The sequence below is a fragment of the Etheostoma cragini genome, chromosome 11, assembly GCF_013103735.1.
Source record: "Etheostoma cragini isolate CJK2018 chromosome 11, CSU_Ecrag_1.0, whole genome shotgun sequence".
NCBI lineage: Eukaryota > Metazoa > Chordata > Actinopteri > Perciformes > Percidae > Etheostoma > Etheostoma cragini.
Genome location: NC_048417.1, coordinates 21,411,368 through 21,424,122, shown reverse-complemented (window position 1 = coordinate 21,424,122; position 12,755 = coordinate 21,411,368). Strand labels below are relative to the sequence as shown.

Below are 12,755 nucleotides of genomic sequence, written 5' to 3'. Positions count from 1 at the left end.
TGCAGCATGGCAACATGAAACCGTGGTTTAAATAAATAAGTCTCTGATGATTGGAAATCCCTGTTCAGTATGCCTAACTTCAACTTTCTTACTTTACATATAAAAAAAACCTTGATACTTGTTAGTTTTAATACATGATGTATCTTCTTCTTATTAATAAATATGAAACTTGACCAGAAGCTGAACACCTGGGCTGCTTTTTACATTGGCATTCCTATTTAACATGAACGTGTATACAGTATGTGAAATATTTGGTGAGCTAATGAGCTCACATTATCTCTAAACTGTATGTTTGATCCTGTAGGTGAGCGAGGGTCCCCTGCCAGGTCTTGCCTTTGGTTTCCCTGACAACGAAACAGAATTGCCCTACGAAGCACAGACAATCACAACCATCTCCTGGTCTGGTGTTCCTCATACTTCAGAGTATGAGGTGTCCTGTAATCCTATTACACAACTGGAGGAAAGGGGCTTTCAGGTATATGCACCCACATAGTCACACACACACACATATTTACCGCTGGAGTAGTAAGAACTGCTTGTTAACTTTCTCTCCCTCCATGTAGATGCGTCTTCCTGGCACCTCCAACAGTGCCACACTGATTGGATTGACATCCGGGGCGTCCTACAACGTTGTTGTAGAGGCCATGAGGGACGGGTCTAAAGAGAAGGTTTTGGAGGAAGTTGTAACCGTTGGCAACGCTGGTACAGTAGTCCCCACTGACAAAGTGTGCTGGGAGAATTTTTCTCTCACACCGAAATAAAGTTTTAAATGCATTCCTATGTAGCATGTGTGTACAAAAAGGTGAGTTAAAGCTTTAGTGCGTAACTTTTTGATATTAATGAACGTCCGTTACATTTAAGTCATTGCCAAATGATTTGCTACAAAGCTAATTAATACTATTAGTCCTATACAACTCTCTTTGTATTTCTCAGTATAGCTATGTTCACAAGATTGTGTCTTCTGGCGATTTTTGTGCACAGAAACTCAAGTGAAGATAATGAGTCCATTGTGTTCTTTTAATCCTCCGTTTCCTCCTTGGCTGCTAGTAACTGCGTGGAGGAGGAGCTGGGGCTGAACACGGAAGGCTGTATCATATAGAATGCACCGACCGTTTGGATGTCTTTACTTACAATTCCTCATGGGGGAGACAGAAACTACGCACTATAGCTTTAATCATAAATATCTTAGCAAAGACTGTAATAAATGTTTAACAATGTTTAATTATGGACAATTTGATTAATGCAGCATTCAAATCCCAAGATGGATTGTGTGTATCATGTCAGTTCTGTTCTAAACATGCGTTTCTTCCATCCCTTAGTTCCAGGTGACATCCCCATTTCCACCAACCGGGATGTGTGTTATGACATATTCACACAGACGTACCACGAGGTGGGCTCAGAGTGGGAGCGCATGTCTGAGACGGGCTTTAAGCTGTGGTGTCGCTGCCTGGGGCTGGGCAGTGGCCATTTTAGGTGTGATTCATCCAGTGAGTGGCTTAATAACCCCCATAACACCATGCTTTGCTCACCCAGCAACACACCATGGAATTAGAATAAAATAATTCTATGTGATTTACTCAAGAGGAATTTATAACAGGAAAATAATAAAACATATTGTTAGAAAATTCGAAAGAATCATTGGAGTTATGTGGAACACAACAACAAAAAATACATTTGACATCATATACTTTATAAATTCCCTAGCTACAGAATGCCATAGAATTGTGCACTTCTATGTGCTGCAGCACACGGTAATACAATTACAGCATGGGCAGCCTTTGTATTTGTGTGAAGTTCAACTGTATATAGTGTAATATGTTTTTTAATACATACATTCATCATAAAGATGCTTATTTCTTTACTGTATGTGAGTGTGTCTGTAGTCTGCCCATGTTGTTCTGTGCTCTGCCTCTGTATACTGTGAAAACACACAGCAGAAAGCTAAGCTAACTGACGGTCTCAGTTATTTGTATTGTCCATCTAGCTAACATTACAATACCAGAAACTGAGATCACCAACCATCATGTCATTCTCTGAGTGATGATGTCTAAGTGTGTGTCCGCGCTGGGATGATACTTAATTCAACTGGGAACCAGTAAAGCTCTCTTAGGCTTGTTTTACAGTGAATTAAGTTGTGTGACAACCGGTCTCTGTGAATGCTGTAATTCTTTTATGTGTAAAGAGGAAAAGTTTGTTTTTGGCTGCTCTCTACATCAACTGATGAACTTCCCCCACATATCCACTTCAAACTCCTTCCTCCACACTCTCAACCTTTGCTCTCAAACCTTCCTCCTCCTTTCTCCATGCCATCCTCACACCCTTTACTTCTCTCTCTCTCTTTATTATTACCTCTCCTCCTACTTCAGAGTGGTGTCATGACAACAATAACAACTACCGCGTCGGCGAAAAGTGGGATCGCCAGGCTGAAAACGGTCACATGATGAGCTGCACCTGCCTGGGAAATGGCAAGGGAGAATTCAAATGTGAACCCCGTAAGTATACTGTATGTGGACACACACTAATTGAGACGTCAGGCTTGCAGTATTGTGATACAGGCTGATTCCGTTAAGTATATATCTTCTTTCAATTATTTTGTAAAGAAATTCAATTGCCCATTCACGTTTATTGTGAAAGGAAGTGGGAACACGTTAAAATACACTTTAATGTTACTCTCACCCTCCAGACGAGTCGACTTGTTATGACGATGGTAAAATGTACCAGGTTGGAAACCAGTGGCAGAAGGAATACCTGGGCGCCATCTGTACCTGTACCTGCTATGGAGGACAACAGGTATGTTACACTGTGTGTGTATCCACTGCTGCTTTATGTATGGGTTTGTGTGTCCTACCATCAGAAGAGCATTAACCTCTCCCTCCACCTCTTCAGGGCTGGCGTTGTGAGAACTGCAGAAGGCCAGGAGGACAGACTGATGTGGACGCTAGCCTCCTTCAACCGGTTCATTCTGATACCTTCGACCGGTACAGAGAAAACGCTCTACGCAAACTGGTCAGTCTCCTCACGATACCTTTTACTACTAATGTTCTTCTCTCTGATAAAACAAACCCAATACATAAATATTCCTATTTAGTCACAAACATCAACACACTGTAACCATACTCTAACAACTCATATCCACTGATCATTCAAATTGAAAGAGACTTGGTTTATCTAAACATGCCTAAATGGATGGGATAAGTAAAGCACACCCACAGAACTCTTTTTCTTTTTCTAATGGATGCTACTGCATGTTGATTCTCCACAAACTGAAACTCGGGTGTCTACTTACCCTTAATAAAGTATTAATTATTGAATTCAGCTTTTTGTGAGCTGTAATTTCTCATTGATTTGGAGTTTTTTTGCTAAATATCCAATCAACACTTATAAATCGCAACATCTCATTTTCTCTCTTTCCTTCCCTTCTTGCCCTATCGTTCTCTGCTTTCCAGAACATCCAGTGTCCGATTGAATGTTTGAGGCCGGAGCTGCTCGCAGATGCTAATAACCCCTTAGATTAGTCTGGAGGGGACTATGATTACAGGAGGATGAAGTGTCACTACTACAGCATCACAACCACTTCAAGAAGGAAGCCTTCTCCTGTTTTGTTTAGTTTTATAGAGAAGACATTTCCATCAGTTCTCTACTTAAAGGTTTTCTCTTCACCAAATGAACGTGCCTTAACAAGACATTTCTACACACACCTGTGCCTTTTCAAACATATGTTCATCTTTTCATGTTGGTTATGGTCCTTCTTCAGTAGAAACAAGGATTTCCTAAATCAGTGAGCACACATCCTGCTGCTTGAACCCCTAAAACCTGCCTACACACTCACACACCCACACCCACACACCTGTATTTTAACTGTTGCATTGGGACTTTTTTTTGAATATTTCAAAAACATTCCATGACAGTTTTCTTCCTTTGACTGAGAATAGACATCCCTAAGGACTGTAGCCACATCTGTTGCATTTCCCATGATTTTGAGTCTCACTCTGACTGTCTATTCAGAAAATATTTAGGTAATGATAGAGTGCAAATCTGAATCAGGAATGTGAGTTTATGTGAGCAATGGATCACTAAGATTTCAATTTAAATCTCAAGAAACTCAAAACAAACTTTCCTTAAAAGCACTGTTTCTTTTGAGTTATTAAAAATGTGACTTGCTATTAATACAGCTATTTGAGTCATCGTGTAGATGGGAATCTGTGACCTGTAATTTGGCCATTTTAAAAGTACGTAAGGTATAGCATGTAAGAAATCTACAAAGCTAAAGCTGACCAAAAGAGTAACTGGTATTTAAAAAAAAAAATATTGTAAAATTCACCATTATTTCCAAGTGAAATGCATTTTAATTACATAAATGTTTTTATTTTTTTTTATATTTTTAGTTCATTTCTTTAATTTATCCCTTATTATTCATGCATTTTTTTCAATGCTTCATTGGGGTGTACACTTTTTGATTAACTTTTTTTTTTTTTTATATTGTTGGTGCCAAAATCTGAACTACTGTGGACTGAATCTTTTTATAAAGTGAAAAAACTCAAACCAAATGTAAGTTTCTTTTGTTGGGGGAGAAGCAGTATATCCCAGGTTATTTCTTACAGCAGGTGAGGATAACACACACACTTTAATGTATTACCATTACTCCTCCAGGAGCCAAAGGGTTGCAGGCAGCTACAGTACAGTTAGATCTGTACTGTAGCTGATACTACTATATGTAGCTGTAGTAGATACTGCTCAATTATAGCCTTCCATTTGATTGTTGATTTATCTGATTTATATCAACTTGTTTGTTTGTTGTTAAATGAAAACCTCCTAGGACTTTGTCCAGTTTGTGTAATTACATCACAAACACCTGCACACAAAAAGAAACATTATCATTAGCATTGACTTTCTTATGCTAGTTATAGTCTAGTCTATTTTCCATTTCTTTGGTAACACAATCAACATAAAAACATGATTATCTTTTTTACCCCCCCAAATAAATTCCAATATAATGTATCATTCTCCCCACATTAATAATACATAACATAAAGCACAGACATTTGTTTTGTTGCATCTTTATGAAAAAGTTCCCCAAACCAAGTAAACCAACACCCAATATGGACTTCTGTCCACATGTAGTGGGTAGAAATCACACTTTTTATCACTATACAAAATTATATGGATTCTTATCACAATTACACCATATTTATTGATTTCACAAAGTCTGCCATGACATGATTTTGATTTGATTCACCTTAATGTACGGCGACTAATGTGAGACAACACATAAGCCCATTTAACACAATCAGTTACACAGTAAGTAATGAGTAAATCAGTCACAATACATCTATATTTACAAAAAGTATAGCCTAACTATATTGATGCCTATTACATGTTAAATGGTTCAATCCCTGGCCCTGCAGTCCCATGTCAAAGTGTCTTTGGGCAAGACGGCAGTCAGAGCCGTACAGCAGGGTAGTGTTAGAAAAAAATAACTTGTGTTCTTTAATTTGATGAGGACGAAGAGAGGCTAGAGGTCTAATTGAGAATGAACAAAAAATGTAATGAAACAGCATGATAAAGATGATATGACAAAGAGAATGAGACACCAAACAGGACAACACTGCAGCTGACAGCAGACTTGATCCATGCTTCTCCTTGATGAAGTCACATTAGATCAGTCTTGAACATTTTTAAATGACTAACATTTATTCCCTAGAGTTGAGGGTGGTTCCTCAAGGGAAAACTCTCCTTATTGGTCAGATGCGACCACAACCGACCACAGGATCCAAGTCAGTTTCCCCTATTTTCTAACAACCTGAATCCACATTCTTTGTTCCAATCAAGTCTGGCCCAGAAGTGGCTGGGACAGCAGTTACCTTTCCTGTGGGACCAATGAGCTGCCTCATGTATGAAATGATAGATATGATCTAATAAATTCAAAGGAACAGAGGGGGAAGGTGAGAGACAACAGGGCCAGCCTTGACCTCTTCACAGAGATGAAGAATGAGATATAATGCATGTTTTCTTAACCTGGCTGCATCATACATAAACAGAAATATATAGTTTTTAACTTTTTGAAACTTAACAGTAGACAGGACACAGCTCTGGTGCAAGTCTCAGCTTGGTGTTGGTGCTGTACTGGGCAGTTTCCAGACATTGTTTAGTCTCTGTAAGGATTCGGGCTGAGTTGACTTGGTATGTCATTGCCTGCTCCTCTATCATGGCGTACAATGCAGCCTTGGTAAGTGAAATGGTTGGTCATGGATAAGTTTGCGTGTGCAAGACCAAAACCACTTCATCAGCAAAGTCCAGATATTCCAGTTTTAAGAACAGAGTCCATCTGATGCCTCTTGGTAAAGGTGAGTGCTCTTCATAAAATCCTCCAACGCTTAACAAGGGCAGTGAGTTTTTTTCAGGATGTAGGGGATGACTGCTCTGGTTGGGTTGGTTAGGTTTAGGCAAGAGGAGTGGGATTGGTTATGGTTAGGGTAAGAATATCAGGGCAAGCCAATCAGAGATGAGACTTCCCCTACCATCCTGCTAAAAGAAAAATAGCAACCAGGCAGTTCCTGACAGGAACCTCAGATACCACGCACTAAGGGAGTCACTTAAAACAACGTACGCAATGGTTAACGCAATTACCTACAATAATAAGCATTTTAGTTGGTTTGGTATAGGAAATAGCCTTTAGTATGCTTGCCTAAATAATGAACTATGGCAAATGTAAAACCAAAAAGTTGTTAAGTAGTCAAAATAATTTACACTCATGCAAAAATCCACTTATCAACTCTTCTTTTTAAATTAACTTTAAATGGGGTTTGCCAAAATTTTTTGTTGTTGACTGTCTTTTCATATTCTATCTTAAACTTCTTTATTTTCTTTTGAAACTTCTCCTTATTTCTGTATATTATTTCTCTGTAAAGTTGAGGTAACCATTGAATCCAAAAGGGAAACTGTCATAGGACATTCACCATTATTTCAATGTGAAATCAACTTCAATTACATGAATGTTTTGTAATTTCAGATTATCCTTAATTCATTTGGGCTATCGTAACATTAGAATTAACTTTGGAATCTTTTTAATTGAAATAAATCAGTTCTTTGTTGACGTAGAATGCGTTTTTTCTTCTTCTTCTCTCGTCTTAGTTTTGTTCTGAAAACCAAAACAATCCTAAATCATTCTCCTATTTTTAGGATGGTAAAAGCATGACCCGCCCTTTTTGGTCCGGAAGGACGACTGCGATTGGTTATGGGTTAGGGTGAAAACCAGAGTAAGCCAATCAGAGGCAGAGTAGGGGAGGACATGACTTCGCCTCCGCAACATCTGCACGCTCTTCCGGAAAGATTTCCTGAGGCGACCTGTAGTTCACCCAGCGCAGTGTGCAGTGGGACCCAGCTAACAATTTATTGTTCCCAGAATGTTCTGGAAACGTTTGTTTTTGGTTGCGGAAACGTTCCCTGAAGGGGAGGTTTGGTTGTGTGTTGGTTGTTTTGGTAAATCGGAACGTTTTCTTAACGTACTGGGAACATTTTTGGTAACAGCGAACGTTGTCAGAACGTTCCCTTGACCTTGCAACCTTTAGAGAACGTTAGGTGAACGAGTCTTTGGCAACGGCTAGGCTTCGAGTCCGAGCCGCGGCCTTTTGCTGCATGTTGTCCCTCCTCTCTCTCCACTTTTCTGTCTTCAAGCTACCCTGTCAAATAAAGGCCACACAAAGCCCAAAAATAATGTCTTATGCCGTTGTTATGCTACATTTTCCTCTCATTACCGGATGTTGCATGTGAGTTCTTGCGGACTTGCAATGTAGCTTAATTCGCACGAGCTCAACTCTGTAGGCTTCATGAACAAGAAAACCCACTTCAAGACCTAAACATTTTAAAACCAGGACATTGTGCTAGACAGTGTTGTACAAAATATACAAAAGGCCATTTCGAAATACTCTGTGACATCAGAGTAGGGACGGCGCCTTTATTCTGAAGAAACCAGAGCGGAAGTGCTGCCGCTGAGGAAGCAGAAAGTAGAGCGCGAGCCTAGAGAGCTGCTGAATACAGACGAGATGGAAAACGTTTCCATTGACAGTTTAATCCTGAAGCTCCACGATGTGGACGCGGTGAAATTTGGAGAATACAAGCTGAAGAGCGGCATGATGACACCCATTTATGTCGACCTGAGGGTCCTCGTGTCCTACCCAGCGCTCATGAACCAGGTAACCACGTGCTGTCCGTCCCAGTGCACTGATTAACTTCATATGAAATGTACCAGAGGGACAACTGTCAACATAACATAAAGAACACTGCAATCATGCTGCAATGGAACGTGAAGTTCCCCCGTGTTGAATGTATATGACGAAAGTCCCAACATGTATATGAAACCGGAACAGCTTTAACTGTAAGTGAGAACCCAACAGAAACCTGTTTGTTACTCTCAAAGTACATACACAGAAATATACATACGGTTAAAAACAAGGAAGACAAAAACTAAACATGGTAAATATCTGACTATAGGCTATGTCACCTTTCAGTAAAAATGGGCTGGTATTTTTCAGGGCTGCCCCTTCCTGTAAATCTGGTCCCAGTCAAACAAACAAAAACAAGTCTGAAACAGAAATCACAAATTACAGCTCTCTCTAATGCAGAAAAACCTCAAATAATCACATATTTTTACAAATGTACAGTGGGTTATGCATGAAATGGTAATACTGCTCCAACACAACAATCCAATTTATGAAATATCTTGCCAATATTTGATCATGTTAATAGCCATAAAAGGTTCCAACAAAACCAGTTCTCACAAAGTTGTCGCTAAAGGTGTTGAGTTTATCGCCTCTGGAGGTTTTAGAAAAATTGATTTAATGGAATGTAAATATAATCGGGGACAGTAAATGAAAAGCGTGTATGAAAATCCTGGTTTTGATTGCCATGTAGTGTTGAGTAACCTGTAGAGTCCTCGTCTACAACACTACCACATTAGAATCTGGACCCCTTTTTTGTGGTTTTATTTGCAGGTGTCAAGTCTCATTTACCAGCGTGTGCAAGAAGAGGGACTCCAGTTTGACTCAGTGTGTGGGGTTCCATACACAGCCCTGCCTTTGGCCACGATCATCTGTTCTAGACATGAGCTGCCCATGCTCATCAGGCGAAAGGAGGCCAAGGACTATGGTGGGTGGCTGGGCTTATGTGAGCTTAATTTATCAAGCCTTTAAGAGTATTCCCCTTGAATTTGTTCATCAACCATAAGAACGTCTTTTGGGATGGGTGTTTGTGTTTTAGAATCGTCCCAGTTTAGTGATATGTATCAGAGCCTAAGCTCATTTAAAAAAAAAAAAAAAGCCTAAATAATCAAATACAATCTAATTCCCACCCACAATGATATCTTGATACCATATGGAGCTGCTGTTGCTCCATAAAGGTTTAAATGTTCACTAATACTATGTTAGCCTGGGTAAACCCTGAGGAAGTTCCGGCAAATTTGAGATTTGCTCTGCAAGTCCGTCAGGCCATGAGCCCGGTTAAGGCAAGCCCATTTCCAGATTTTCCATATCGAGGCACAGGATACAGCACCTGCGTCACCTGTATTGTTGGTCTGATTGGTTGAAGGACTATCCAATTACGCCCAGAGACATTTGAGCGGCGTCCATAGGTGACACCCTTTTGGAAAACGACTGTGAATGAACCCTCCTCAGACCCACTCTGTTACAACTGAGAAGGGTCTGGCGTCAACCATGCTATAACACCACAGTTTTGGCAACAACTGATATAACAGGTCTTTTTTTTTTTCTCAGCTGTCAAAGACAAACACCTAAATGTTCCACCTCTATTGGACAAGTTGCAGCATGATTGAAAATTAAGACAAGAGCTTTTTTGGACCTGTGTTAGCTGATTTATGTGTTCTCAGCTAGCTTTAGACACATGCATTGTTCCTTGTTTTCTTTTTTGTTTACGTGGACATTGACCTGCATGCAAAGCTGTTTGTGAACCAGTGACATTCTTCTGGCCCTACACAGCTGACAAACAAAATTCTAACATATTAACTCCTGAAAGTGAAGGTTCTCTCTCTCAAGACAATCTGACCATACATATGTGCTTGAAGTATATTTGTCAATCAGAAGAAACCTTTTCTCCATTGGAATATGACTCTGCCAAGGCCTTGAATTAGAGTAACAGCCACTATGACTCAATTTGCCCAGGATAGGGAGTGATAAGTCTCCTTATGTAACCCTGTTAGGAACCAAGCGTCTGGTGGAGGGCTCATTTCAGGAGGGGGACATATGCCTGATCATCGAGGACACAGTGACCAGCGGCAGCAGCATCCTGGAGACTGCTGAAGTGCTCAACAAAGGGGGACTGAAGGTGCAGCTTCAAATAAAAGATTGCAGTAGGGATGGTAGTATAACATGGATGTATTTTGTTTGAATAATCACTGTAAAGGTTATTATTAAAGTCCATCAGGGAATGTAATAATGTTACCAAGGGCAGCAGCCACCTTAAACCTGGCCCCAGTGGGTGTAATCCTCTCTTGAAATGTTGTATTTGTGTTAGGTGACAGATGCCGTAGTACTAATGGACAGAGAGCAAGGCGGTGTCGACAGGTTGGCTTCTGAGGGACTCAAGCTCCATCCCATCATCTCCATGTTCAAGCTGCTCGACGTGCTGCTGGCAGCAGAACGCATCGATGCTCCAACTGCCCAGAATGTCCGCAAGTTCATCCAGGACAACAACACGTTCCGGTACAGTTGTTAGTGTGTGTGTGTTTGTGTTTTCACGCATACTTTACATGTAACAAGTGCAAAGTAACATTTTTACCATGCCTCTTTCAGGCCCAAGGAGGAGAATGGCAATGGGGTTCCTGCCACCAAGAAGCCATGTATGGAACAGAACATGGAGCTGAGCTACGCAGACAGAGCCAAACAACCCAGTATGTAGCCTTCCAAGTTGCTCAAATCACCAGCACTAGTATGCTAATGTGAATATAAATGAAAATATATCTTTGCAAGGTTACATCCAATTTTAAAGACACATACTTTCCACTGATTTCAGCAATCGTTGGGAAAGCATTTTGTTTTTCTCCATTTGTTAGCGGTAGTTTTGTTCAGAGGTGGTGTTATTATAGATGGTGAATATTGCATTTTTAGATTTTTATTAATTCAGTCTCTCTTGTCTACAGACGTCCACCCTCTGGCGTCAAAGCTGCTGAAGACCATGGAGAAGAAGCAGTCTAACCTCTGTGTGTCCGCCGACGTGACGAGCAGCGAGGAGCTTCTTCAGCTAGCAGACTCTCTGGGTCCCATCATCTGCATGCTAAAGACCCATGTAGACATCCTAAAGGTGGGACTGAAAACCACGTCCAAATTCTACACAAAGCATATTGTCAGGCCACGTTATCTAATGCTATTTGGATGTCTCCTAACAGGACTACACAGCGGCTTTCAGCCAGAGACTGCAGGCTTTGGCTGAGAAACACAACTTCCTCATCTTTGAAGATCGCAAGTTTGCTGACATAGGGAACACAGTGAAGCATCAGTATGAAGGTGAGAGGATTTAAATTCAAATTTGGGCTTTTTTGTGAAATTCATCTGTCTTAAAAAAAAATGCCTGTTTTGTAGAAATATTTTTAAGTTTCTTAATCTGTTTCCAAGGTGGTATGTACCAGATTTCGTCTTGGTCCCACATAGTGAATGCCCACGGGGTGCCGGGGCCCGGGGTTGTGAAGGGCCTGAGCGCTGTAGGAAAGCCTCTGGGCCGAGGCTGTTTACTTATAGCACAGATGAGCTCCCAGGGGTCACTGGCTACCGGTGAATACACAAATGCTGTGGTAAGCTAAATTACACATAAAGTGTGAAATAACTGAAAACATGTCTTCTATTCAAGTTTCTCAAAGCAGCCATCCTTTGCCCTGACTATTGCTTCGCACACTCTTGGCATTCTCTTGATGAGCTTCGAGAGGTAGTCTGCTCTGCCTCTCCTTAGCAGTGGTTTCCTAGCTATTTGACCACGAAGGCCTTGGTCTTGGTCCTCCTTTCCTGGGGCGGTCCTCATGTGAGCCAGTTTCGTTGTAGCGCTTGATGGTTTTTGTGACTGCACTTGGGGACACATTCAAAGTTTTTGCAATTTCCCGGACCAACTGACCGTCATTTCTTAAAGTAATGATGGCCCGTGGTCCTGAGGCCCTCTTTACTAGCTGATTGGTTCTTGCCATAATATGAATTCTAACAGTTGTCCAACAGGGCTGTCGTCTGTGTATCAGCCTGACTTCTGCACAACACAACCGATGGTCCCAACTCCATTAATTAGGCAAGAAACTCCACTAATTAACCCTGACAAGACACACCTGTGGAGTGAAACCATTTCAGGTGACTACCTCATGAAGCTCATTGAGAAAACACCAAGGGTTTGCAGCGCTATCAAAAAAGCAAAGGGTGGCTACTTTGAAGAAACTACAATATAAGACATGTTTTCAGGTATTTACACATTTTTGATAAGTACATAATTCCACATGTGTTCATTCATAGTTTTGATGCCTTCAGTGATAATCTACAATGTAAAAAGTTATGAAAATAAAGGAAACTCATTGAATGAGGTGTGTTCAAACTTTTGGTCTGTACTATCTATCTATCTATATAATAAAAAACAACAACATTTTAATGACTTACATCTTTTTACAAGATTAATGTAGTTTTTACACAAGCTGTTGCAACAACTAGTCATATTAGAAAAACTACAACACCTCACCGGCTCTAGCTAGACCGGAGGGGGGGGAGGGGGGGGGGGGC

The 12,755-nt window shown here is 40.7% G+C and overlaps 2 protein-coding genes across 3 annotated transcripts in view; both read left to right on the top strand.

Annotated features, from left to right (window-relative positions):
• LOC117952774 (fibronectin-like) overlaps positions 1-4,537 on the top strand; it is a 31,021-nt gene extending 26,484 nt beyond the window's left edge. For both annotated transcript variants that reach the window (XM_034885297.1, XM_034885296.1), the window contains exons 43-49: positions 305-475; positions 564-702; positions 1,320-1,487; positions 2,367-2,492; positions 2,684-2,790; positions 2,887-3,006; positions 3,447-4,537. In XM_034885297.1, coding sequence (XP_034741188.1) covers positions 305-475; positions 564-702; positions 1,320-1,487; positions 2,367-2,492; positions 2,684-2,790; positions 2,887-3,006; positions 3,447-3,515 — 900 coding nt within the window. In that variant the 3' untranslated portion in view covers positions 3,516-4,537. The remainder of the gene's footprint in view (positions 1-304; positions 476-563; positions 703-1,319; positions 1,488-2,366; positions 2,493-2,683; positions 2,791-2,886; positions 3,007-3,446) is intronic.
• A 3,393-nt stretch (positions 4,538-7,930) lies between these two features.
• umps (uridine monophosphate synthetase) overlaps positions 7,931-12,755 on the top strand; it is a 6,119-nt gene continuing 1,294 nt past the window's right edge. Inside the window, exons 1-8 of the mRNA XM_034885699.1 lie at positions 7,931-8,192; positions 8,991-9,144; positions 10,211-10,335; positions 10,525-10,712; positions 10,803-10,900; positions 11,150-11,310; positions 11,396-11,513; positions 11,622-11,797. Coding sequence (XP_034741590.1) covers positions 8,043-8,192; positions 8,991-9,144; positions 10,211-10,335; positions 10,525-10,712; positions 10,803-10,900; positions 11,150-11,310; positions 11,396-11,513; positions 11,622-11,797 — 1,170 coding nt within the window. The 5' untranslated portion in view covers positions 7,931-8,042. The remainder of the gene's footprint in view (positions 8,193-8,990; positions 9,145-10,210; positions 10,336-10,524; positions 10,713-10,802; positions 10,901-11,149; positions 11,311-11,395; positions 11,514-11,621; positions 11,798-12,755) is intronic.